Below are 25,585 nucleotides of genomic sequence, written 5' to 3' on the forward strand. Positions count from 1 at the left end.
AACAAGTATAAACCTGTTTTCGTCGCTCTCGCTCCAGATCCCTCTTAAGGTCCAGGTATTTACGATGGAGTTCTGCTAGAGCTCGCCCCAGATCATCCTGATCACTGAACGGTTCACGGACAGCACTTCGTCCCCTGTTGATATCATTTCTTAGTTCACCGAGCCTCTCCAATACTTCTTCTTTGTCAAGTAAGTTGTCAAGACCGCTCAGTTCATCTTCTGCGTCTCTCAAGCGCTGGGCAAGAGACGCATTGTCCGCCTGGTAAGAATAATATACACCGACCGTGAAACAAACCTTTGGATAAATATAATGGAGCAATTTTCAATTCACTGACGAAAGTAAAACGAGTATTTACAAAGGTTTTGGTTTACTCCATTTGCTTTGGTTTCCGTTCCGTGGCTTCCGTTGCATTTTGAGACTTTCTAGAATTCGACAGTCATACACATTCGCCTGCCACTTACACGAAATTAGGATCATTTGCCCTAACAGCATGTCGCGCACACAGGCAGGCACACGATCGACAATTTGACACAATTCGGGCTGTCCAAGTGACAAGTCACATCTGCTGCACTTGTGTTATACATTGCAAGGAAAAACTTAACGCAGTATAAAATCGTTCCCACATACACACCGATAGATTTTCAATTTGTGCAGCCAAATCTTTCACTTGTCTGTCCTTATCTCCGGCATTCCTCGCAGCTTGTAAAGCTCTGTCAACCTTCTCTTGTTCTTTCTTTAACCTGTCGTCTGCAGCTCTGCGATCATCCTTCAAAATAACCGAACAACAAAAGTAATCAATCCTTCACTACCCGGCAAAATATATTCAGTGTTATAAGCGTCATTAAGTTATTCGATCCCTAATTGGCACGGGGCAAAACAAAAAAAAGTGACATAGCTCATTCCTGTTCACTTTAAAATTAAAAAATGTTATTTCAGTGATATAGAAATGGATTACCCGGTAAAAATTTTGTTCGGCAAAAATAGTAAGATTAAAACATTAAACGACTGCTTCATATTTCATGAAAATGAGCTAACGCAATTGAATTTAGTAGATAGCTAAGACAAAGTGATATTCAAATAAAAATGAGCAATTTTTTTGCACCTGTAGTTGTTGTTTTAGCTTATTTAGTGCATTCTGTAGCCGGGCGACTTCCGCTTCTGCTTGCTGCAGTCTGTTTTTTGTTTCAGTGAACATTGGCTCCAGAGTAGATCCTTGGGCTGCCTGTGATTCAGCACTGGACAATCGCCGGCGCAAAGCCTCACAGTTCTTTCTCTCTCGTTCCAATGCATCCTCAGTCACTTGAAGGAGAAAAGAAAAGAACACAATGGTGATATCTGTGTATGATGTATTACCAAGAAATATGCGGACTATGTCAATGTTTCAGTAGTATCCCAATATCGAGAATGTTCAGAAAATCAGAAACTCTAATACGTTTTCTTACAGGCTCCGCCTTCAAGGTTTATCAACACTACAGTTGAGATTCCTCTTCAGTTAATTCAAACAAGGCAGAACCGCACTCGTCCGGTAAAAAATAAATTAACAAATCTAACAGACAGACAAAAAAAACCAAAAACAACCAACATCTTTACGAATGTAACACAAGGAGTCAGTAAGGCCTCAACTTAAGACAACATTAATTATTCAAAGGAGAAAAGTTGCAGAGACCAAGTCCCGATGGGTTTTAGTTTTGCATCTGATTGGCTGAAAGAATGGCGCGAACTTCCTGTGTAGGCCAACAGAGAACGTGTAGATAAAAACAGAATGAATCCTGAAGTACGTTCAATGCCTAGTTGAAAATTGCTCAAGGAAACAAGTATGTAGATCAAAGAGTTTACGGTGCTTTAACGCTCACATTTCAGTTGTTGCTGTAGTTTAGCCAGGTTATCTTTCAGTTGTTTGTTGTTAGCCGCGTGTCCTTGCATATCCCTCAATCGCTGTCCCAGTGCATCCTTCTCACGTTGAAGCTGGCTGATCTGTTTCGCTTGCTGAGCGACTTGCTGCTTCATAGAATTTAAGTTGTCATTCAAATCATCGATGATGTTCTTCAGTTCTTCTTTTAGCTTACCTTGGTCACCATTCTCTCTTCCTGTGATAACAAAGAGAGCATGTGACGGAAACGATATGAATGCCAGTTACAATGTCAAACAGGTAATTTAGTGTTGACAACTGAGTTGAAAACGTAAACTAGCCACCTTAAAGAGTAAAAAAGCTGACGTTTCGAGCGTTAGCCCTTTGTCAGAGCGATTGATCAAAGGGCTAACGCTCGAAACGTCAGCTTTTTTACTCTTTAAGGTGGCTAGTTTACGTTTTCAACTCGGTTGTTACCACTAAATTACCTGCTATACTCTCCCACCGACGCACATTCACAATGTCAAACAGTCTGCTGTAAATCCCATGAAATGACGGCAGTTATAAAAATAACTGCTACTGTTGCCAATGTGTTCCACTTTCAAGGAATCAAAACGACTGACTGAGCCTGAAAGGCATTTTCGAGTTTCTTCTCCGTTTAATGATGTAAGCTTCATTTGCCCGTGAACAAGTGAGTCTTTGAATAATTTCCCAACAAACTAACACGCTGAAATAATTGGGAACTACTGTACGTCTACTGCTCACGCGTACTGCAGTATCTTCACGCGCGTCAAATATTCCGCAAAAAAAAAAAATGGATAAATTTTTCCTAACATCGATTGATTCATCTGGCTTTGTTTCATCTATAAAGCATCTGTAAGGTAAATAGCTGGAAAGATCAATTATTCTTGTTTGCCAAACGCGTGAACATGGTCCACAATTTCTGTAATGATTTAAAATCTCATCATAACACGTCTTGGATATGAACATAATACATATCTATACAACGCTCTTACTCAGTGCAGCCAACTGTGCTTCTAGCTGTTTGACAGCAGCTATCTCTTCCTGTAATCTTTCCCTCGCTCTGTCATTGTCTTGTTTCAGTTTGCTGTATTCATCTTTCAACTCAAGTAACTGCTTCTCTTTTGCTGCCAAACGAGCCTGAAGGTGAGACTAGAGAGAGAAAAAAAACGGGTTTATTTAGAAGTTTATATATCTGTCAAAACAGAATCTTGAACAATTCAATGGACTTCACTGGCTCACTTTTGCAAGACTGTGCTCTGCGATTTGTCTAAGAACCTTGTACCGTCCTCTTGACCAATCAGATACAAGTGAAAAGTCACTCGTGAATTGTTCACCAACGTCCTCCCGTCCCTCCCTCGGGCCTTTTTACTGCTCTTAATAAAAACCTTTTGATGTTGCTCTTCATGTCGTATCCAATGCACACTCGTTAGGCAAATCAAACAAGTGTTTTCATTTAAGCATATGTACGTACGTATGCAGGGTCACTGGGGGGCGTATTTCTGATGGTCTGTCTCAGCTTCTCGGTCTCAGCCTCTCTCTGTTTCAATTCATCTGATATGTTTTTCAAGCGCTCCTCCAACTCTTTCGCGACTTCTTGAAGTTGTCGTATCTGTAAAAGTAAGAATACCTCGCAAAGGACGTTCTCGTAGTAAAGAAGTTCAAAGAAAGGCCTGAAGTAAACAATTGTTCACTTACATAGTTTTTCTTATCTGCAATAGCATCAATAAGTTTTCTTTCTTCATCTCCTAACAAATGTGCCTGGAGAGATCAGAGAGGAGATAGAAAGTCCACTTTACTTTTTTGGTTGATTTTCTTTGTACTGCTTAGCAGCAGCTATCTACTAAGAGTCAAACCTGATCATTGATGGCCTGTTGAAGCATTGTAAGCTTATCTCCTGCATCCCTTAGCTGAGCTTTTCTCCTGTTTAGCTGATCAGTCAACTGCGCAAGAACATCCTCGGCTGTCGAAGTAATCAACATTTGATGAACTAATGGGGCGTAATCAATATCACCCAATTTCACGTGTCATTTCCTTGCTCTTTGCATTTCTTGATATAAGTTCTATTTTTGGTAAAGTGAATAAAGCTGTTATCTGTGAGAAGGTGTGATATTCAAAGAGCTGTTGTGGATACAGTAAGTTTTATAAGACTATCACAAGACGAGGTTACTCATTTGCCAGAGAAGTGCGCCCTGGGGATTCGAACCTAATCCTAATGTCGCTACCAACTCATCGACAGTAACCAACCAGTAGACTTGGTTCATAGGCAACAGGTACTTCTCTGGGGGCACATAAACTATATGCATCTGAAATTTTGTACGAGTGTGTCTATGTTAGCAAGAAATACTTGTTTCCTTAAAATTCTTCTACACTGAGATATCTTGCACCTGTCCCTTAAGTACCACAGCATCTAAAGTACAAATAGAGGTGCTTCTAGAAGGTGGGGCTGACTGTGGCTGTATATGATAATAATTTCAGGATATAAATCTAGTACAAATCCAGTTCCCTGGGTTTGCATTAATTGAACTGTCAACATGTCTGTCAGGTTTAAAATATAAACCTTGTTTTATTGCTCTCTCTTTGTCTTCCAAATCTTGCACCAAAGCATCATGTATTTCTTGTTGAACCTGCTTATTCTGGTCATCATACTTATCACTTGGTCTTGAGTGTAGCGTTGTCATCTGGGCATGCTGTTCACCACTCATAATATCGGTTTTCCTGGCAAATTTGTTTGGTTTAAACCGAGCTTTCCCAATGTATGGGCTTTCATCTTCTTCACCATCTCCAAACTTAAGGGGAAAAATTGAGAAATGAATCAGAAACTGTCACCTTGGAATAACTTTGTAAACAAAGACAGTGCTTGGGCCACAAGACCTTTCTGGCCCGCCATACCTCAACTCCCTCTGGGAGTGGCAGCATCCCAAGGTGTTCAAACTTGGCATCCAACTTATAAAATGCAAGTTCCTGTTCCAACTTGAACTGCTTTTCACAAGCTTTTGAAAGTTCAGAGGTCTTGCTGGCTAACTAAAAACAAAAGAGGACAGACAAAACAGGTAAGAAAACCAAAGAAGCTTGTTCTCTCCAAATAAAACCTTGAATCAAAATTATGTATGCTAGATATTTGGTGTAAACTCTTTCAGAATGTGAGATTTATTTGAATTGTGTCTCTCAGTGACAAATGGACAATTACAAACCAATTCTTCCTTGGCTTCAAGCTGTCTCTGATACTCTTTAATTTTCTGTGATTGATCCAAGTTGTGAGTTTTCTGTTCAGAGTTCAACTTCTTCAGCTGTTGTAACTCCTCAAGGGCTTGGCAATTTTCTTCCAAGAGTACTTCATATTCTTTTTTGTGCCTGTTTATTTCACCCTCCAGTCTTCTGACCTCCTCTAGGAAAGTACCGAAAAAAACAAAGAATCCATTTATAAAAAAAGACAAAAGAAAAACTCTAACAAATACAAAGTATATGCAAGTAAGTATCAACAGTATTGCCAGAGAGGATGCCTAGTCACCAGTGGACTGGACTCAAAACAGAAAGGTAACAGTTCCTTGAACAAGACAATACACAGTGCCTCACACCACCCTGGAGTATAAACATGAACCCAAAAAACATAACTTGAGCATAAGATGGAAAAAATTCATACACTGTACAAGTAATATTCCATTAAAAAGGGGAGCAATTATTTCAGTTGCATGGCACAAGACAAGTTAGATTCACGTGTAAAATAAAACTTTTTAGAATACATTTGCAGGTTATGTTCTAAAAACAAACCCTTGAAGTCAGACCATCACTCACCACATGAAATTATACACTGTACAGGATTATATGATAAAAGTTGACTAGCCATAATCAAACGAAACCTCCCACAAACAGGAACTTTGTGTCAGTCCCAGCACTTTGAACCCTTGAAATCAATTTAATCCTCTAACTCATATGTCTTTCCAAGATGGGCGCTTATTGCTTATTGCAATCAAGTTAACAATTTATAAGTAAACAGAATTACCTTGAGCATATCGTTTGTCAGCCATTTGTCTGTCTTCATCAGAAACCTTCTTTCCATCTAAATAATTCAGAGACCTCAGCTGAAAAATCACAAACAAATGACTGTGTTCCATGTCTGCCATTGGATTGCCTTCCATGGAAAAATTGTTCAGATCTTGAAGAGGCCTCAGTTTGGTAACCTCAACATGCTATATACAGTAGGATAAAACAGGGCAAAAAGTTAGTTGAAATAATAAGGCAATTGCTGAGTGTAGGCACTACCTACTGTATCTCTGGATCAAGCACTCTAGAAGTAAATCCTAGAGGGTGAATACATACTCTCAGTAGAAATTTATGTGGGAAGGAGGGGGGGAGATATTGGTGTTGGTCAAACCCTAGACTTGTGCTATCCTCTTACTTCATGGAGGTTCATCGGAAATTTTCCTGAATACTCTCTTTGTCTTATGTTAGAACAATTGGTGATATCTGGACATTATCTAGGATGGAAATAGAGAACTGGAGAGATAACCTGAGAGGGTCATAATGTAGTTTCACTTACACTACATTTATTTTGGAAGTGAACAGTTACTGCCTGTGACTAAACTTGATAAACTAAACACATTTTGAGGTACAGCATTGCATAATGATTGAGACACTAGTGGTTCCCCAGTCCTGGTCTGGGTTATCGGGCAGACTAGTCACCCAGTGTGAGCAGAGTTTTCAATATTTCTTATGAAGCCTGGTTTCCAATTAGTAGAATCATAATTATTCTGTGAGAAATTGCAGACAATAATAAGGAGAAATACAGTTCAAAATGACTAAAATGAAACATGCATGATTCCCTGTTACTCTGAGTTTCGTGCTTATGCACTCGTCAGACAGATTTAATGAAAAACAATGTTAATTTAATGAAAAATGTTTTTCATTAAATCTGTCTGACAAGTGCATAAGCACGAAACTCAGAGTAACAGGGAATCATGTGTTTCATTTTAGTCATTTTGAACTGTACTTCGCTCTACACTCGTGTGTATTGAGCACTTTCCAAAAGCATTTACTACTATTTCCCACAATTAAGGAGAAATACATATAGTCTCAACATCAAGTTAATGAAGGGTCCAATACTACTTACACTTGCAAGTCTGTTATTTGCAATGTGAAAAGCCTGTAGTTCTCTAAGCTTCTTGAAAACAGGAGCTGGTAAAGTTTCAATCAAGTTCCCATTTAGATTCAAAACAGTCAGATGTACCAGACAGTCAACACCTTCCATCTTTGAAATACGGTTGTTGGCCAAGTGAAGTTCTCTGAGCGGTGTTAAATGATCCAGCTTTTCTATCTTCTCAATCATGTGGTTGTTCAGGTTCAAATAAATAAGTTTCCTAAGACTTTCCAAGTTTTCAATGTACTGAATAGAAACAAAAAGGTATACAGCTAATTATTTCATACTTTTTATTATTTTTGTTGTATTCTGTCAAGTCACTATTTCAATTACAGTTCTGCATTAGGTTATCTCTGGGAAAAAAACTGCATAAACACTCATGTGTCTTTTGGGATCTTTGTGATATTCTATCAGCTAGGACCTAATTTAGAAGATCTTTAATTCAAGAGACACTGTACTACCACAAGCACATGTTAACACAATTACACGTACACTGAGACACTCAGAATATCTAAACCCTTCAACCTCTAAGGGTGACTGGCATCTAGTTTTTCCTTACAAAATACACATTAAGGTCATGGAAACAAAGGAAATTAACACCATGCAGAAAAAGAAGCTCTTGATTACTTAACAAATTCTCCCTGTCAGCACCTTAGAAAATGTATAGAGAACAGTATGGAGAATATAGATACTGATGTTAGGGTGTAAGGGATTTAAGCATATCAAAAGGAAGAAAGGATGTTAAGAAGATTGAAAGTGCTCTAGTATGCTGATTTTTTTACATATGATTTTTCCAGATATGTACCTTAATTTTCTTGTTTAGGTCCTTTCCTAATGTTACATGTAAAGATGTTACTTGGGAAATATTCTCCTCTTTTGTTAATCTCTTGATCAGGTTCTCTGTTAAATAAGCCACACCAGATTTGGATTGGCTCGTCACATCCCTGGTTGGAGGCTCCTCAGGATCTGAAATAGAAGTGATAAAAATACATTTTTATTCCTTCATACTGACCCACTAAAAATAAAGGATAAGTGCAGTTGTTAGCCCTTATCCTGTCCAACAATAAATAAAAATACAAACTGGGAAATCAGTCTGCAAAAACACATGATCAATCAGTCAATTAAACCAGCCAACCAACAACCTATACAAGAAATAAATCACACAATCTGTAGGGAAAGTCAACTGGCTTCAAAAAGTTAAGTCTAATTGGATTTTTAGATGCTCAATTATTTCTTCAGAAGGGGCATAAATTTGACAACACCTCTTAAAGATTGGCTCTCCTAGAGATACTGCTTAAGCCAGGGGTTTCAATAACTTTTTTCATACAGGGCTGCCATTGGTGAAATAGTGGGCAGCTGTGCAGGGAAAAACCCTAACACAAGATCCTGCTTACAAGCCAAAACAAACCGTGATTAGAGGTCTCATAAGTGACAATAAACTGCCGGCAACCAGCATTTATTGAAATGTCTGCTAAAGTATTAAGCACTGTTTGTGTCTGTGCAGGTTTTATTTCTTTCCATTCCCATTTCCCATGTACTATTCTAATTTTTCGCCATTGATTTTTTTATACTTTCAATACATGCCTAGAGGAGCATAGTAACAATGTAATTAATTAAGTGTCATTTTTTCTCAGAAGCCACGTTAAAAATCAACAGCAGTAATTAGCAAGCTAAGAAAAAATGGATTGGTAGTTTTAAAAAGGAATTTTCAATATCTAGGCGACCCCTTAACCCAGTTTAATCGACTCTTGATGATTTATCTTCTACGACATTCTCACTAAGATAAATCCCTTAACTTCACTTAAATAATAACTTAACTCAAAATATAAATGTAGGATAATTATATCACAGGAAAATATTATTCGCCGCTGTGCTTATTCCATGCGCAGCCGAAGACTTCATAGCAAAATAATACACAGTATGATAGTGAACACTTCTCGTGATTACTTATAAACTGGTGGATAATAAGTAAAAACACACAAGTTGAGATGTAAAGTAAATACAAATCTTTTACTACATGGTGCATAAAAGAGCCCCTCACCTGGTACATATGCACTAAGCACGTCCATCTCACCCACCGCTTCCTCTTGTTTGTCATGCCTTGTGTAACTTCTTCCACTATTCACGGTCAATTTTGGGTTTTGTCCATTAGGAGATGGTAGCTTGCGACCTTTAGATGACTTTGGAGTAGAATCCATACTTTCCAGAGTTTTCATGGAAAGCCACGCCGAAACAGAGCACGTTGCCAAGGGGCTGTCAAGAATCAAGCGGTTGGTTATCTCTTTTCGACACAGATGTCATCGATTTGCTGTCATGTACTTGTATGAGAGAGAAGTTGTCTTCAAAATCTTCTAGCTAAACAGCTGAAGATCGCGGCGAAACAACGCCAAGTAGTTGTCAACAAAATGAAATATTCATCCGCGGAGTGTCAAGTGAGCATCAACTATCCAATGCGCTGCGCGGGTTTTTCAAATATCATTAAAATACAAATTTCTTGATCTTCACGATCCAGTACTGTTCTATGCCAGAATACAACTTATCAATCCATTTTACCTACCAAAATGACCACTTTGTATCTAAGGGATCGCTAACAAGCATCGATGGGCAGCGGTAGACTGAGACAATCCTGTCTAGGGAGGGGAAGGGAGATAAGTCACCATCCGAAGTTAAAATTACAATAATAATAATAATTAATAATAATCAAACAAAGGACGATAGAGATCAATTTTTGGATAGTTTTTTTTTTTCAGGACCATTCTGATATACATCATTCCAACAGGGAAGGGCAGTGGTTTATTTTTTTTCTCAAGGCTTGTCAATGTTCACTTTTAATAAATACAGTAGCAAGCTTGCCATAAACCAACATTCACATAAATAAACAAAAAACCAACAACAGCAACTGGAAGCACACTCATAAAACATAAGACATTTCACTCTAAAGTAACAAGTTTTTATTTCCCTATTACAATACAGCTTTTTAAAAGAGAAAAGAAAAAACCACTTTAGTTAAACATCCTTCATGCTGATCATGGTTGATGACTAAATATCATGACTTCAGGGATATTTCCAGACAATGGAGGGTATCCCAGGCAGATCAAATCCCACTTAGTCATAAGCACTGATAGATTTGCATTCAGCACTTGTATAAGAACTCGAAGGGTTTCGTTATCTCTTCTTTTTTGCCCTTTTGCCTTCACCTGCAAACATCAAAAGCAATGACAAAAAAAAGTGCTGGTTATGATAATATGTATAAAATTGAGTTGAAGCCAAAACGCATTTCGGTTGATGGTCATAACTTACATAACATAAATACAAAGTGAGAGGTGTCAAGAGAAACTTGATGCATTTACTTTTTGAATCCTCTAGAAGTACTACTCACCCTTTTTAGGAGGACCTTTTCCTCTTGCTTTCCGTTTTGCTGCCATTTCTTCTTGGAAATTCTAGCAAAATATCAATAAACACGATCTTCAAATCTAGCTGGCTTTTTGATCAGACAAAAGGGAATTTCTCTTGTAGGATTTTAGCACCACCTCAACTATCTCCCTCCATCGGCCTCAATAATGACAAATATTTAGAACATTTTCCATTGAAGTTCACTATTCATGGTGCTGTAAATAATCTTCACAAGGAAGGGTAGATCTTGATTTTAAACTTACCAGATACTGATCGCTATAAAATCCATAATGTCTGAGTCTAAAAAGGAGACTTTGGAACTTCTTTATAGGGGGATAATAAGTAGTAAGGCTATCTGCCAAGGGTTTCTGGGCAAAATGTTCCACAATTTTGTAGGATCTAAACAGAAAAAAAGCAACGGTTGTATTTCAGCCTCTTTCAAATGCCAACGATGCAAAAGTATGTTGGGACAAACTTAACTTACTTTGGAGTTACTTGACGAGTCAATTCACCAAAAATCCTAGCTCTCAATAGAGCCATTTTTCTTACGTATTTCACACTCATATTGATTTAAAATTCAGAGGCAAATCTCGTAAAAATATTCTCTTGCAACGAGCGTTCGAGGGTGCCATACTCATTCTAGAAGGCCGCCATGTTATTGGAAGAGCGAACCTGGATCGACAGCTTAGTAGCCTGGTCAACAAATTCAATATGTCCGCCGAAGAGGTCGTAGTAACAGGTGACGATTAGAGGAACGTACAAACAAAATGAGTGCAGCTAGGCCTTTAATACGAAATTCGGCCACATTAATTTTAGCTGCTAGAAACAGCCAACTTAAGAGCGCCTTTGACTGGAGGGTCTTGTTACTGGAAAGAGCCGCTAAAAGTGCATTTATGGTAAACTTGACAGGGTATAACCCCCGTAGCCCCTGTGACTCGTGCTAATTTTTGTCTCAGTTGTATCTACTATAAGCTGAATTTATGCTTCTCTAAACTCATTTTTTCTTCTCCTTCATCTAAAGCCAAGTATGTATGTTTTCCCTGGTGGTATAATCGACAAAGCTGACTTTTCTAATGACTGGATGGAACTATTTAAAGAGTCCTTCACTAAGTTTGGCACAAACTTCACATCCCTTGTTGATATTCAAGGACCACGCCCACCTGTGGTGAAGACATCTGGACCTACAGGTTTACCAAGTGATATCGCGTTAAGAATTTGTGCCATCCGAGAGACATTTGAAGAGTCTGGCGTTCTTTTATTAAAGAGCTTCTCTTCTGATAAACAATACGAAAATCTTGATATAGATAACGTTCAGAATTGGAGGAAAGAAGTGCATGCAGATGCCTCCGTGTTTTTCACTATGTGCAGGTGAGGGTTGTGAAGAAATGAAACTGCACAAATGTTTCAAATTAAAATTTCTTGTAAATTTCTGGCGAGATTTAAATGGGTAAATTCCTCCAAGTTTGAACTGGTTTCATGCTTAGGACCACTGTTGGAAGTTTTTCCCCTTCCAAGATTTTCCCATTTGTCTCTCTCTCTGCTTAATTTCTTTAAGTTCTCTTATCTCTATCTCTCTTCTCCTTAAAATGTTTAGGTTCTCTTTTTTCCTAAATTATCACTCTTTTATCTATTAATCCCATCAGGAAATTTAAATGTGTTCCTGATGTGTGGGCCCTGAGTGAGTGGTCAAACTGGCTGACACCTGCTCATTTACCTCGACGATATGACACAATGTTCTATATTGCCTTTCTTGATGAGGAACCATTAGCACTCCATGATGACAAGGAGATGACTCACTCAAAGGTGATTTACATGTGAGACCTTTCTGCCAACCTTTCCACGCACAAATTGATATGATTGAATTGTCTCCTTACTTAAACGTCTTGAAATTTTCTGTTTTTATAAGAACTCTTGACCTTGTAAAAGGATCATAGTGTGTTGTCTTCACATACAACTGTGAAACCACAATACTACTCTGACTCAGGGTGATCGAAAAAGCAGAACAAAGAAAAAAATTGAATAAAGATAAAAGACTGATAATAATTAAGAGGCAATGATGATGATATGATTAAGTCTTGCATAGGATACACCCACCAGGATGCTTATTGGTCAAAATCTGCAAGCAAAATAAATGCTCAGAGATGATGCACTGAAAATGTGGTGTTTAAGGTGCCTTATCTCTTTACATTACCATTGAAAGCTCAAGATAAAATGCTGACATGATGTTGTTATTTTTCTTAATGTTTTTAGCAAACAATATATATTTTTTTAACAGTGGATGATTCCAGCTGAAGCTGCTGCAAAGTTTATGGCACGCAAGATTAAGATTGGATTCCCTCAAGTTTATGAGCTGTTAAGGTTTTGTCGGTAAGCGTAGTTTGTCAGAAAAAATATTGATCTTTCAGTGGCCTTTTAAATTGACCCCATCATCAACTTCATGACCATCAGCAAATAACTCAAACCAAACACAAAATGACTTTATGCAGATTTCCAAAGTGGGAGGACTTTCAATCTTTTCAGCAAAACCGTGCTTCAGATGGATGTGAACAATGGCTTACTATTGTAACACAGTGTGTTGACGGCACTCTGGTAAGGGAAATCTGTTTTCCTTTTTTCCTTTTTAATTAAACTAAAGAAAATCATATTTTTGAGTGCCAGGTGGTACCCACATTAAACCAGCTCCAAGTATGAGGTTTAATAGCCTGAAGATTTGCGCATTGCACTTTTTAAATGTGTCTATCCACTCAAATGTATAGTTGGATTCGTTTGGGAATATGTGTAAAAAAATGTGCATCGTTTCAAAACGAAGTTTGTTCAGGTGGATCTGCATCACTTTGTTCATGCATACTGTCCCAGGTTTGTTTTTTGGAAACAGTATCATGAACACTCATAGCTAATGCTGAAAAACTTCAAGCAACCCACTTGTACCAAAATTTCAAAGTTTGTTGATTGTCTAAAACCCCACTCTAAGTCAAAGTTCATTTGAATTACCTTTTCCGTTGTTCATCAACTACTTAAGGTGATAAGTTTGATTAAAAAGCTGACATTTTGAGCATCATTCCTGTCTGGAGCCAAATTTTACTTTCTCGCTGGTGATGCACAGTAATTTAACTAGATAAAAATAAACTTGATCACTTTCAAACGGATTATTTTACCATTTCAGGTTGTATTTCCACATGATGATCTTTATCCATCTTTGAAAAAGAGAGTCAGGGAAGAATTAACAAAAAGTACAACAGGACAAATTTCACTTTTTAATCAATCAGAGACACTAGCGCAGTTAAATGCAAAGGGAACAAATTTTAATCGATTGTGCCTTGAGTCCGGTGTTCCATTCAACATGATGATTAATGTGCAACTTCCTCATGGACAGTGCTTACCAGTGGTGGATTTTGAAAGGATTAATGAACTTGCTGGAGACTCAGTTGAGTCACATCTCTGAACACTTTGGATTTCTAGTCTAAAAAAGATCGAGCGGTAGAATTTTGATATTGAGTTCAGCAGGATTAAACGGCATTAGATAAGGAGAGTCTAAGAACCGCTTAAGGGAGGAAAAAAAATGAATTTGCCCGCAAAATTTACTCGGAAATCTTTGCGCAAAACCCTTTCAAAGGTTACACACTGAAACACGTCGATGCATGGTACCAAAGACTCCGACACATCCAAGAATGTGTTCTACGTGACATTCAAATGAAATCGAAGGTAATTAACCTTTGTTCTTCCCCTGCCACTAAAACGGTTAATTTTATATCAGGACGTACCACTGAAATGGATGTAAAAGATCTTTTGCGCCATGATATAACACTGACTTTAGGATTTCGAATTCCTTCTGCCTTTGCGGACAAAGAACATAAGCATTTCTTCGCCTGCGCGAAAGTATGAGGTCTTAACCCTTAAGAGTGACTAGCATCTAATTTCTCCCTACAATATCACGGCCGTTAACTAACGGCGTAAAATCTCTAAGTATATATATATTATATATTTAAAAAAAACGTTTCGAAATGAGCCACGGCAGTGTTGATGAAAATACCTTTTTAATATACTAATTTTTAACTAAACTCGCAAGCCTCATGGTATATCGAAGGCATTTAAATTTTTGGAACAAAATCAAAACTTAACAACGTGAACGTAATAGGAACGCAACAAACCGGAAGTTAAAAATTCTAATGTCCAGTTCACGGCGGCGAGGCTTCCTGCACTTAATTCTCTCAGTTAATTTGACGTCATCTTAGTTTACCGAGTGATCTGGCTTTATGCTTCGAACTCGGCGCCATCATCATCATAAACGTCATTGTCTGAGTCATTACTCTCGAGATGAAACTCTACATCATCTTCAAGGACTTCATCAAGTGAAGGCATCTTGTAGTCGGAAATCCCTTCGATGTTAATTTCATTATTTTCCGATCAATTAAGTTCCAAAGAAATTCCGCATTTCTTGAAGCTTCTTACGATGACATCTTTGTTCTAAGTCACTTCCTGCCACGCTTAACCCACCCACTTGGTCAGAAGAACTCACCTGTCTGATGCAGTCAGTTTGCCTTCAGTATACAACTACAAATTTTGTGTTCGAAGTAGTACAGGGTTCTGCAAAAGTACTAATATATATTAAGAAAACAAGGAAAATTAGAGGGGGCTAATATCCGGGGGGGGGGGGCCCATAACCGGATGAATATTTTTGTTTCCAAGTACCGGTAGATGAGTCTATAACCAGGGGGGCTTATAAGCGGGGGGGCTTATAAGCGGGGGGCTTATAACCGGAATTTAACGGTATACATGAAAAAAAATTACGCGCGCGTGATTGGCCGAAAACGAGTGCATATTCATGTAATACGGGTTCAAAGTTGTAGCTCATGTGCAAATTACAAATAGCACGCGCTGCCAAAATTTCGTCCGTCTTGACTTTCAGTGATGCGTTTTTCACGTAAATGTGCAAGTAACAACATGATTTCTCCTGCAATTTGGTGTTAATGAGGATTTGTAAATTTTTCAAAGGCTGCAAATTGCACTTGCCCAATTTATGGGCTCGTGCCATTTTGTTGTCTTTGAAAATTTACTCCGGCTTGTGAACTCCAAATAATTAAATTACACGAGAAATTACGTTGCCTCCTATACCGTGTGTACTTGGCCTTAGCTCCCAGTTGCTGCAAGTCGACTTCTTATGTTAGCATACATAAAGTAACCAAAGACTTCCCAGATCAAAACAAGTGCAGAGTTAATTGTGGATTACAAAAGGAGCGCACAATTCACGCTGATAAAATTTAAGAGGGTATGACTCACAATGAGAAGAGAATCAACTGGATACAGGAGGGTTTGATAGGTCTTGGTGGTAAGTGATGAAACTGATCCAGGAATATGATCGTTAAAACGAGCTTGTGTTGCACGTGTGTAGTAAATTAAATCTGCATGTGTTAATTTTCTATCCTTAAAATTTTACGATAGTCTTCGTCGATAACTAGAGTTATGACCATCGGGTTAAAGTAATTTTTTACGGTGGGTTTAGCGCGCGCGTAAAATTCAAAGAAATTCCCGATGATCACTCAACAAGAGTATACAAATAAAATCTTACGTACACACTCTTATCTAAAGAGTGCCTCTCATTTTGAAAGGGCCGACTTATATTAATGTACACAGGAAAATTCAGTTGAAATGTTCCTTAACATCAAAGAACTACTGCGGAACCGATCAGATTATGTCCTTCGATCTTTCAACTACAGCTCGTAACAGGAGTGACCTCGATAAGCTGGAATTGTGCTGTCCTGATCAGCTAATTAACCTATATAGTTTTAGTTTAAACAATCATTTTGACGGATAGATGTCAAAAAAATGGTTAAACATTTTTAAGTTTCCTGTGATGATTATGACATTGTTACATTATTTTGAAAAATGTATTGAAAAAAAAAAATTTTTAATTAGTTGGCGTCCTCTATGGAACTACAAGTGTGGCAGTGGGGCATCCATTTGATACAATCAAGACAAAGATGCAAGCACAACGTGGATTCGAAACAGAAGGAATGTTCAGATCATTTGCAAAGACAGTCAAGACACAGGGAATCAGAGGGCTCTATAGGTATATTATGTACAAATCCTTTCTTGTGTTGTTATTGATCAATTGAAAGTGTACCATGGATCATTTGATGGCCAGTTCTAGATAAACAAAAGCAGAAATAGTTAGCTCCCTTCAATAAAAGCATAGCTCATGTCAGTGTCCTGGTTTGTAAGCAAGAAAATTTGCCCCTACATGGCTAAAATTTCTTGACTGTAAATATTTGGAAATCATATATGTGAACTGCAGATAAATAAATGAATATGGAAGCAATCTTTGCAGTTGTGGACACTACTCAAGCAGTACTGAAAATAATGCCTGAAAAAATTCAGGCATGCATGGAATCCCTGAACCTTTTTCAGGCGTTATTTTCACCACTGCTTAATTAGTGTCCAATTAACTACAAAGATTACTTCCATATTCATGGCCATTTTTCTTGTGCAGGATACAAAAACTATATCCCATCAGCAATTATTTTGAGAATTTAGTTTAAAGCTATTAATCATTATGGTCATTTGTTCAAAAGGGATTGGTATGTTATTTGAGTATCCAGTGATGGAGACGCAGTTTACATGGTGTGCTACTCTAATAGTTGCTAATAGTTGGCTTTTCCTTTTTCCCTGTACCACATCCAGCATAATCTCTGTTGTTGTTTGAAGTAGCAGTTTTTTCAAACTGCTAACTTATTGGTCCAGCATGTGTTGAAGAGAGAAACTGCCAATAACCCACTGGTTGTTTTAAAAACTTTCAGAGGATGTATTCCACCTCTTTGGGGATCTGGAATTTATAGATCAAGTCAGTTTGCTGTTTTTGAAGCCCTGTGAGTACATCATGGCATTTTAAATGATTTTTGAAGGTTGAGTTACTTTATTTTCAACTTTCATTTCATATGCTTAGGGTTAGGGTTTCACTTCTAAGTTAATTGTTACTTTTTCACTTTTCCTCAAAGCTACACATATTTCAATGGGTTTGGAAGAAGAGAAATCCCCTTCACTGGTGGATTACAAATGTGAGTAGATTGTCAATTTTTTCACTAAGCTACAGGCCGCTAGTTTCTAGATGTACATGCTTTAAAACTACATTTAATGGATGGGATGGTGAACTCCAAATTGGGTGGTCCAGGTTTTTAGTTCAGTTGGATAATTTTTTTAGTACTAGCTGTGGTGGAGATCTAGAGACTTGCCACTCTACACTCAGGACAACATTAAATAGGGGTAGGCCCAGCCAAATGACTGTTTTGGAAACTTGATAAATTGCTGGGAAGTACCAGAGGTCAACCAGCATCCTTTCCAGGAAGAGTTTCAAATAATGCCTAAGGCTACAGAAACTGGGATAAACTCTGACTACAAAAAGAAGAAAATTTTTGGCTTTGAATATTGCAGAAGAGTGTTGATTGCAGGAGCAGCAGCCTCAACAACAAGAGCCATAATTGAGACTCCCCTGGAACTGGCAAAGGTAATGATTGGTCCACAACACAGCTACAACACTCACAAATTAGTTATTCTTTGGTTACATTATTTTTTTTAAATATTCGCAGTCAAGAATAATAAGTTACAATTCATGTTAATTAACACTTTAGGTGCGGAGACAAACTGGTCAGACATGGCAGTTCAGAGGACTCTACAGGGTAAGGTTGAATGGTTTAGTTTTTTTTTATACTTGTAGATGTTAACATGAAGTAGACAACAAGTTTGATGATGGACTGAAATCTACCATCAAAAGCCAAAGTTTCTGTATATTAAGGAGAATTTGTTTACCAATCAAAAGCTTCTTTCATTCGTGATCATTTCCTTTATTCTCATGACCTTAACATGTGATTCAGGGTGATATTGTTGGGAGAAATTAGATGCTACTCTTGGGGTTTAAAGGGTTGACTTGTTCTCTCTCCGTTTGATCAATTAATTGGTTGGTTTACGTATTATCAATTGAGTTGATGACATAAATTGGCCACCATAGAGAGTTTTAAAACTTCTAAAGTTTAGAGTTAAAATTAGAGTTTAAAGTTAATGAAAACTTTTTAAGTTTAGAGATTTAAAACTCTTCACGGTGGCTAATTTACAGGGCGTGAAATTAACTTCTTTTTCTGATAGCCACTTGGCTCCTAAATTCTTCAAAGTGGTAGCCAATTCAAAAAAAGTTGGTCGCCATTTTCAAAAACAAACAAAATCTTTCTTTACGCTGTCAGCGTTCTAGATAGACCCTCCAAAATTAAGTTAGGGAAAAGATCTTTAACGTGCTACAAAGTGGACACTAGGATGGATGATATACAACATTCAGGCTCATCTAAATCCAAGATGGCGTCTAGTTATCGATCGAGATGCATGTGCCACGTTTTGGAAACAAACTTAACGAGGAAGTTTGCCGCGGATTTATCTTTGCAAATCTTTTTAATTCACTATATCTCTTGGTAAGGTTATGATGAAACGTTCTAGTCGCCAATTTGGCGACTAACTTTCAGGATTTGGTCGCCAAAGTGAAAAATTTAGTCGCATTGGCGCCTGTATTAGGCGCAATTTCACGCCCTGATTTACGTTATCAACTCAGTTAATAATACTTAACTCCCTTGTTATATTTTAACCACTTGATCAATTGGTTAATCTCCTTCCAATTTTGGCTGATTGTGATAGTTGTGAGAATTGAGAAAGTGATCAAGCCTACAATGTTGCTGGGACAAACTTTACATTCTCAGGAAATATATCATTTATAGTTTGGAGAATTAGCTTTAAGATCTTAGGATCTCTAAATTCAATTATCTTTGCCTTAGGGATTTGGTGTAACATGGTGTCGTACAATGGGACTGATGTGTACTTACTTTATACTTTTGGATTCTGGAAGACGACACTTTCCTGAACTTTTTAAAAGACCAATCCTAGGACCATTTCTATCATCAGGTTTAGCTGCAACGTATCCTTTGTTGATCTTCCTATAGCATCCATGTTGCTTTGCCGTATAGGTTTCAGTTTCAGTGATTTTTGTGTCCGTATGAATGGAAGACAAAAACAGTTAACTGAAACTAAAACTTCTTACACTGGGATGTTTTCTTCAAAGCTTTTACATGTAGACATTGATTTTTCATAAGAATTAAAAAAACAATTCTGAGAACGCTTGTAAGTGAGTTAGTCATGTTGAAAAAGGGCGTGGGGTGTTTTTTGTTCCAACCGTTCATTTAACCTTGACTTTTGGTGGTTTTGCTTGGTGGGTTGTGTGGCCATTGGAGAACATGAAGTCTCAAGTACAAGGAAACTACGGCAAGTATGTACAAAGGAGTTTTTTCGTTTAATCGACAAGTTTCTAATTCTGTGCCCATGATCAATAGGAAATATTAATTCCCATAACTTCTTGTTTGCTTGTTTGGCCGGTATTAACAATGTCGATGTAACTCACGAACAATAATAGGTAAAAAGGTCACCGAAACTCTCTAAAGCCCAGTCACAGTCACAAACGATGTGACATTTAAAACTTAAGGAGGTCTGGAAGAAAAAAGAGAAGAAAAAGAAGAAGAAAAAAAAGGAGATTACTCAGAGTAAAGTACAAACTAAAACAATGAATGGAAAACTCGGAAGGCACGCTAAGTCATGTGATGTATCACCGAATCTCCAGCAAAAACCAGCTCGCTATCTCGGGGCAATTCATTTCTTTCAAATAAATTTGAATTTTATAGGGTGTTTCTTCTGTTTGCAGTTGTAATAGGTTCACTATGTGTGTTTTATTTGAAGGGACCTTCCAGTTGTGGCTCGTATGAGACTGGTGATAAAAGAAAAGGGCGGATTCTTCGGGCTGTATCGTGGTATCGTGCCTGGCTCCATAAGGAGTTTTATGTCCAACGGAACATCTATGATTGCCATGAGCTGGGCCCAAAGAAAAGTGTCTCAATGGGGATTGAGAGGATAACGGATATTTTTAATAAATCTACATAAATTGATGAATGATAGAAGATGTAAAACAATTTCGATGTAATTTCAAGTTAAGGAGGTGTTTTTAACCAATGCAGTCAATCAAGTTGACTCTTTTTTATTGTTTACTGTTCTAGTTTTTGTGAAGATTTCCTCTTCCAGGGTGAAATAAATTACCCAGTGTATTTCTCTTGTGTTCTTTATATTTCTTATTTCTTTCTGTTTGGTCTCAGACCACGATTGGTTTGCTTAGTAAACTTCATTGTAAAGCGCATTGATAATCGGTGGCGTGAAGTCAATTTCCGCCCGTTTAAGGAATCCTCACTCACTTGAGATGAAAATTTTGTTACTTCAAGGGAAGCGTTTAGAAAAAGCACCGGCTTTCGAGTTTACTTTTCATTTCTTGTTCTTTATGATTTTTTGCCGAGTTGTCAACTTTTTAACCTCGTCATTTTCCATTTTTTTCCATTCCGCGATGCGATTTCTTTCTTTGTTCGGGATTCACTTTTAGGTAGCTCAAAATGCGGTCACTTCTCTCTACTTGTTGTCTTCACGTTTCAAAATCCACAGGAATTGCTGTCCGTAGACGGAAAATAATCTCAAATAAGGTGTAAAGATATTGTTGTCATATTTAAAGACCGTGGACTGTAGGTTTCTATGTGGCTCTCATTTTAAAGACGGTATAAAAACGTTAGGGAAATTATTTTTCTGGTGGTGTGTAAATATGTAAACTAAATTATATACTTGTGAATGATAAGAAGATCACGAATAAAAAAATTTCAAGCATCTAACGTTGGAATGGTTTTTAAAGGAAAACCAAGCGAAGAAAAGTTTGCAAAAACACTACCATGGTACAATAAGCATTTTTGACTTTTTCAGAAATAAATGCATCATATAAAGCCCGTCCCCTGCATGCTGGGTAACGTTTCAGGATAAGTCGCATTTCATCTTGCATGCATGGTGTCGTAGCACCCAATACTGCCTAATTGATTCTGGTTTTCGAAATGGTCTTATGTGTGGATCTGATTTCCTCCCCAGTCAGGTGAACAAGCATTTTTAGCGGGAAATAAACGGTTTTTAAACCTTTGAAAGTGTACTGGGCACTCCCTATGTTAAGCGGACTAGCCAAATTTAGTCGAGACCTGGGAACTAAACTTTGTTCCAGTACTACCCGGTTAATTCACCGGACTGCCGCCATCTTTGCACTACTTGTAAACATGTCGGAGGCTGAACAGAACACAGTAGTTATTGCGGTGGACGGAAGTGAGCACTGCAAAAAAGCTTTCGATTGTGAGTTGAAAAGAAATTATTTGTACTTGCTTGTTATAGATTTACCGCGAATTTCAATTTTTGTGGTCAAAGGTTGAAGATGGCCAAAGGGGCATGTTTTTCTTGGTCACGGGATACTGGGCCCGCGCCTTTTTGACAAGTTTTAGAAGACCTTTCGTTAGTTAGTGGGACGACGTTTCCCATCATAACTTTCTGAAAAACGCCAGAAAAAATGTAGGAGTCGGAAAAAATGAGGGTATCGTTAAATGTTTATGAATGTCAACAAAAGGTGAGACAGTTTTAACCCTCTCAGTTAATGTTGAATATAGAAGTTTAACATTTATGGCCACTTTGATGAGAATATGTTGGTTTTTCGTGGAGAGGATTTGATTACTGTGTTTTCCTTACCTAAGGGCAAAAATCTCCATTCCAAAAGATATGGTGGAGAAAATGGTCCTCAATAGGGTTCTTTAAGGAGAGTAGTCTTCAAACAAGAATATGGATGACATATTTAAGGTTGAGGTTCTTCTAGTTTTTTTCTCTTAAATACTTAAGTCTACATTTTTTTTGCACTTAGAGTGGCATGAAATATGTTTTTGATTATTGTTTTTCAGCACCTATGTAACCATGTATATGAAGTTGATTTAATTAAGAATTTTGTGATCTCACTAAAATAGCTTTTTTTAACAATTTTATCATTAATTTATTAATTTAATCCTAAATTCAACCCAATTTGTTTTAGGGTACTGTGACAATTTGCACAAGCCTGGTGACAAACTTGTTTTTACACATGCTATTGAAATGGAGAAAAGACCTGTTGTTATGCATCCTCGTAAGTTTAAAATCCATCTCTTTTACATGTGAGGCAATGTCTTGATGACATTAGCACAAATAGAAAAAACTAATGTATTCTATATTCATAGTCTCCTAGATATATCTTTTTATGTGATTCATGATTACTATATACACCCTTTAACTGCAGATGGGATGGCATTTCGAAACAATTACATGTCATGGCTTGGGAAAAGTCAAAATGAGACAACAGAGATTTTGGAATCATTTGCCAATACATGCAGAAACAGGAAGGTGATATGAAACAATCTTTACAAACACTTCAGATTGCTGATATTGCTCCACATGTATTCAAATAACAGTTACAGAGGCTTTGAGAGGGCTATCCATAAGTCTGCCATCAATTCCTTACAAATTGACTACAGCAAGTACTTCTTGATAGTTGAGTTTCCAAATAACTTGTAAGTTGCTGTTTTCAATTTTCATATGTCTTTCCTTTTTTTTTTTTTTTTTTTTTTTCATTGTTGGTATAGAAAGAAACTCTACCCTTAAAAAAGGGTACAGAAAGGATTTACAAGCAAGCAGTAACAACAGAACCTGAATGTTTCATTAACAGAATTTTTCATTTAGCTTTAAAATTTGACAGGTTCTAATTCTTGCTGATTTACTGGATTGTTCTTAATATTCAGAAATACGTTGCTGTGGAAAGAAATCTCATATTTAACTGAAAATGCTGCAAAAATTAACACCCTTAGTCCCAGAAAGAAACTCTCAGTGATGGGGCAAGGAGTAGGACTATTGTCATTTGATTCTTTTAAGGGAGGGGGGGGGGGGTAGAGTAAGTCTCTTTGGGCAGTGAAGTATCCCTGGCTAATATTTCATTCAGTTAAATGTGTCTGTGATCAACTCCTCATCAAATCCTTCAACTAAAGTCATAGACTCTTTTTCTCATACTTTAAGAAATATTTATACTTTTATACTTATGCCCTAGCTTTATTTGTTTGTTTCCTAATCATAGTTTGCTCTCTGTTTGTAGTATAACTTCAAGCTGATTTCAGAAATTGGCAAAGCTGGAGAGGTTATTTGTCATACAGCCAATAAAGAAAATGCAAGCCACATAGTGATGGGAAGTCGAGGATTGGGCATCGTGCGGCGGACGCTGTTAGGAAGTGTTAGTGACTATTGTCTTCATCATTCTCCTGTCCCTGTGTCAGTGGTGCCTCCCACAAGCAGCCCTTAATAATGCACTTATTAAAAAAAACTGTCAAGACGTGTTTAATATTTTGAAGTGTTCAGGTTCATAAGGGAACTTGTGTAGTGGAATATTATTATCTAATCTATGAGTGTGGCCCATACACTGTAGTAGAAAAAGAACATGGAAGACTCTAAAGTGGTTAGAACATCATTAGCTCAGGAGCCGAACTATGTTCTTGTCGCATTTTGCCGTCATCCATAACCTTTAACTGAACATACGCATGGCAAAATGGAATATATTGGTGCAACGTTAAGCATCAGATGGTAATGGATGATGTATGAGCAAATTGATAAAACTGAGTAATACTGAAAGAGGCGTTGTTTGATTTTATAGGAAAACGCCCAAGGATAGATTGAGGGTAGATTTTTTTTCCCTAACTTTTGTTGCGAATATTAGTGTTTCTTGCGTTGTTGCCAAAGTAATAACCAGGAAGATTGACAATTTTAACGTCTGCAACCTGTGTGCAAAGGTGATTTCCAAGTCTTTCTCATGTGCTGCCATCGTGTAGATTTTCGTATAACATTTACCAGTCACGATAAAATATGCTTACCGAGAAAATAACATGATGTGTCTTTTTATGTTAAGAATTGTTTGTTAAGATTTGAGGTGGATTCCGCGGCAAAAACTAGCTATTCCAACAATCGATGCAGAACTTCATTTATGAAATTATAGAGCTGTTACAAAGAAATATCAAGTTGTTCAAAAAGCGTAAGAGTTCTTACCTTACCACTTATTTCACTCCAGCTTTGAAATAGCTCCGTTCTCAGTATCTCCGTTCGCACAAAAACACCAAACCAGCGTTTTCCGGTAAAGTAAACAATTTATCCGGATTAGAGAGAACGGTGGGCAAACCGTGGAAATAAAATTGTGTTTTCAATTTTTTCAGCCGCGGGGCTTGAGATTTCAAGTGTGCGCTCACCCTCTATGACACAATGGTTGTATAATATATTAATCACCTTATCAGCATGGAAAACAAAGGTTTGTCTGATGCGTGAAATCATTTGTTGTTTCCTCAGTTCGGACCATTGTTTTTTATTTTATTATTTAGTATTATTTGCACTGTACCTCAAGCTGCCCTTTGTAAAGCTTTGAAAAATCTGAAATTCGTTGATGCGAACCGAAAATCAAATTCGGTTTGTGTATTTTTCAGAGTCTAATGTCAAGAGAGCAAATTCGATGAAAACTGAAATCCAAGTGCAAACTTTGGAAACAAAGGTAGAGTTAACCAGTAGAGCACAATCAGGTTAGAAAGAATCGCTTTGAGGAAGAGCTAACGCCCGAAACGTCAGCCTTTAAACTCTTTACGGTGGTCAATTTACGTTCTCAACTTAGTTGTTAACACTGAATTACCTGTTATACTCTCCCACCGACGCAGCACCACAGTTTCTTTAGAAACTTACCACCCTTTAGAAAGAGAGAGATTTGTCACCATCTATATATCGGGAATTTCAACCCTCATGCTGTTTGAGGGAGACGGTTTCATTTCAACGATGGTAAATGTTGATAAATTAAAAATATTGCATTTAAAAAAACCGTAGGTTATAATTTCTTTAGTACCTCATATTTGACCAACTTTGCACCATAAAGGTGGCGGCAATTTTCTGTAAACGTTAAGCTTACTAACGTTCCATGGGAGTCTGCGCAAATAAGCCCGGCCTGCTCAGTGATTCAGAGTCGAAAGTGTCTACGTCTTCCACATATGGGATATTTCAAATCGGTGTTATTTAAGTTCAGCTAATGTTTCACTTTTCTGCTCACTGTATGGACTAATTTGCGCTCCTTTATTAACGAGCATTCGTAGAAGGATCCTCCTAGAAAAAAAAACACTTAAAGATGGGAATCTAAATGTCAAGTATTTTTGTAAAGATGCTTTTTTTTATATCAGTTTCCTGTTGTTGATTCGCGGGGCAAAATTCTGCTGCCCCCAGCAGA

The 25,585-nt window shown here is 37.5% G+C and overlaps 5 protein-coding genes across 7 annotated transcripts in view; 3 read left to right on the forward strand and 2 right to left on the reverse strand.

Moving 5' to 3' along the window:
• Positions 1 to 9,583, reverse strand: part of LOC131797242 (centriolin) — a 36,175-nt gene extending 26,592 nt beyond the window's left edge. For both annotated transcript variants that reach the window (XM_059114858.2, XM_066164900.1), the window contains exons 1-15: positions 9,050 to 9,583; positions 7,814 to 7,974; positions 6,982 to 7,254; positions 5,875 to 6,061; positions 5,066 to 5,259; positions 4,764 to 4,895; positions 4,432 to 4,660; positions 3,728 to 3,834; positions 3,570 to 3,632; positions 3,346 to 3,483; positions 2,867 to 3,023; positions 1,855 to 2,088; positions 1,104 to 1,300; positions 633 to 767; positions 14 to 259 (exon numbers count right to left, since the gene is read on the reverse strand). In XM_059114858.2, coding sequence (XP_058970841.2) covers positions 14 to 259; positions 633 to 767; positions 1,104 to 1,300; positions 1,855 to 2,088; positions 2,867 to 3,023; positions 3,346 to 3,483; positions 3,570 to 3,632; positions 3,728 to 3,834; positions 4,432 to 4,660; positions 4,764 to 4,895; positions 5,066 to 5,259; positions 5,875 to 6,061; positions 6,982 to 7,254; positions 7,814 to 7,974; positions 9,050 to 9,224 — 2,628 coding nt within the window. In that variant the 5' untranslated portion in view covers positions 9,225 to 9,583. The remainder of the gene's footprint in view (positions 1 to 13; positions 260 to 632; positions 768 to 1,103; positions 1,301 to 1,854; positions 2,089 to 2,866; positions 3,024 to 3,345; positions 3,484 to 3,569; positions 3,633 to 3,727; positions 3,835 to 4,431; positions 4,661 to 4,763; positions 4,896 to 5,065; positions 5,260 to 5,874; positions 6,062 to 6,981; positions 7,255 to 7,813; positions 7,975 to 9,049) is intronic.
• Positions 9,584 to 9,936: 353 nt separating this feature from the next.
• Positions 9,937 to 11,062, reverse strand: LOC131797270 (small ribosomal subunit protein mS33). The gene is made up of 4 exons (XM_059114891.2): positions 10,886 to 11,062; positions 10,665 to 10,800; positions 10,388 to 10,448; positions 9,937 to 10,205 (listed from the first exon to the last, which is right to left on the reverse strand). Exons 1-4 carry the CDS (start codon positions 10,963 to 10,965, stop codon positions 10,174 to 10,176), a joined length of 309 nt encoding a protein of 102 aa, XP_058970874.1. The 5' UTR covers positions 10,966 to 11,062; the 3' UTR covers positions 9,937 to 10,173.
• A 58-nt stretch (positions 11,063 to 11,120) lies between these two features.
• LOC131797255 (acyl-coenzyme A diphosphatase NUDT19) lies at positions 11,121 to 14,330 on the forward strand. 2 transcript variants are annotated; one of them, XM_059114874.2, is made up of 6 exons: positions 11,121 to 11,297; positions 11,423 to 11,769; positions 12,045 to 12,204; positions 12,677 to 12,768; positions 12,888 to 12,990; positions 13,565 to 14,330. In XM_059114874.2, the coding sequence occupies exons 1-6, from the start codon at positions 11,169 to 11,171 to the stop codon at positions 13,841 to 13,843; spliced, it is 1,110 nt and encodes a 369-aa protein (XP_058970857.2). In that variant the 5' UTR covers positions 11,121 to 11,168; the 3' UTR covers positions 13,844 to 14,330. The 2 variants fall into 2 exon arrangements, with proteins under 2 accessions (XP_058970857.2, XP_066021702.1); XM_066165605.1 differs by having other exon boundaries at positions 11,186 to 11,311.
• Positions 14,331 to 15,230: 900 nt separating this feature from the next.
• On the forward strand, positions 15,231 to 22,438 carry LOC131797249 (mitochondrial substrate carrier family protein S-like). Its single transcript, XM_059114866.2, has 10 exons — positions 15,231 to 15,727; positions 16,315 to 16,468; positions 17,196 to 17,264; positions 17,394 to 17,453; positions 17,827 to 17,899; positions 18,024 to 18,071; positions 19,209 to 19,348; positions 19,631 to 19,696; positions 20,161 to 21,627; positions 22,349 to 22,438. The coding sequence occupies exons 1-9, from the start codon at positions 15,670 to 15,672 to the stop codon at positions 20,333 to 20,335; spliced, it is 843 nt and encodes a 280-aa protein (XP_058970849.2). The 5' UTR covers positions 15,231 to 15,669; the 3' UTR covers positions 20,336 to 21,627; positions 22,349 to 22,438.
• LOC131797256 (uncharacterized) lies at positions 21,659 to 25,572 on the forward strand. Its single transcript, XM_059114875.2, is given in 4 exon segments — positions 21,659 to 22,291; positions 22,293 to 22,438; positions 22,589 to 22,692; positions 23,435 to 25,572. Coding segments are annotated over 4 exon segments (549 nt in total). The 5' UTR covers positions 21,659 to 22,196; the 3' UTR covers positions 23,639 to 25,572.
• The last annotated feature ends 13 nt before the right edge of the window (positions 25,573 to 25,585 follow it).

Source organism: Pocillopora verrucosa, chromosome 4 (genome assembly GCF_036669915.1).
Source record: "Pocillopora verrucosa isolate sample1 chromosome 4, ASM3666991v2, whole genome shotgun sequence".
Taxonomy (NCBI): domain Eukaryota; kingdom Metazoa; phylum Cnidaria; class Anthozoa; order Scleractinia; family Pocilloporidae; genus Pocillopora; species Pocillopora verrucosa.

Bases quoted from the DNA above. Each gene is read 5' to 3' on its own strand.
- LOC131797270 (XM_059114891.2), bottom strand. From the start codon at position 10,965: ATGAGTGTGAAATACGTAAGAAAAATGGCTCTATTGAGAGCTAGGATT. The intron at 10,801-10,885 runs GTAAGTTAAGTT...TTTTCTGTTTAG, and splicing joins ACTCGTCAAGTAACTCCAAA to ATCCTACAAAATTGTGGAAC. The intron at 10,449-10,664 runs GTAAGTTTAAAA...ATATTTTGCTAG, and splicing joins TTTATAGCGATCAGTATCTG to AATTTCCAAGAAGAAATGGC.
- LOC131797255 (XM_059114874.2), top strand. From the start codon at position 11,169: ATGAGTGCAGCTAGGCCTTTAATACGAAATTCGGCCACATTAATTTTA. The intron at 12,769-12,887 runs GTAAGCGTAGTT...GACTTTATGCAG, and splicing joins GAGCTGTTAAGGTTTTGTCG to ATTTCCAAAGTGGGAGGACT. The intron at 12,991-13,564 runs GTAAGGGAAATC...TTACCATTTCAG, and splicing joins AGTGTGTTGACGGCACTCTG to GTTGTATTTCCACATGATGA.
- LOC131797249 (XM_059114866.2), top strand. From the start codon at position 15,670: ATGACTCACAATGAGAAGAGAATCAACTGGATACAGGAGGGTTTGATA. The intron at 17,265-17,393 runs GTGAGTACATCA...TTTTCCTCAAAG, and splicing joins TTTGCTGTTTTTGAAGCCCT to CTACACATATTTCAATGGGT. The intron at 18,072-19,208 runs GTAAGGTTGAAT...TCTTTGCCTTAG, and splicing joins AGTTCAGAGGACTCTACAGG to GGATTTGGTGTAACATGGTG.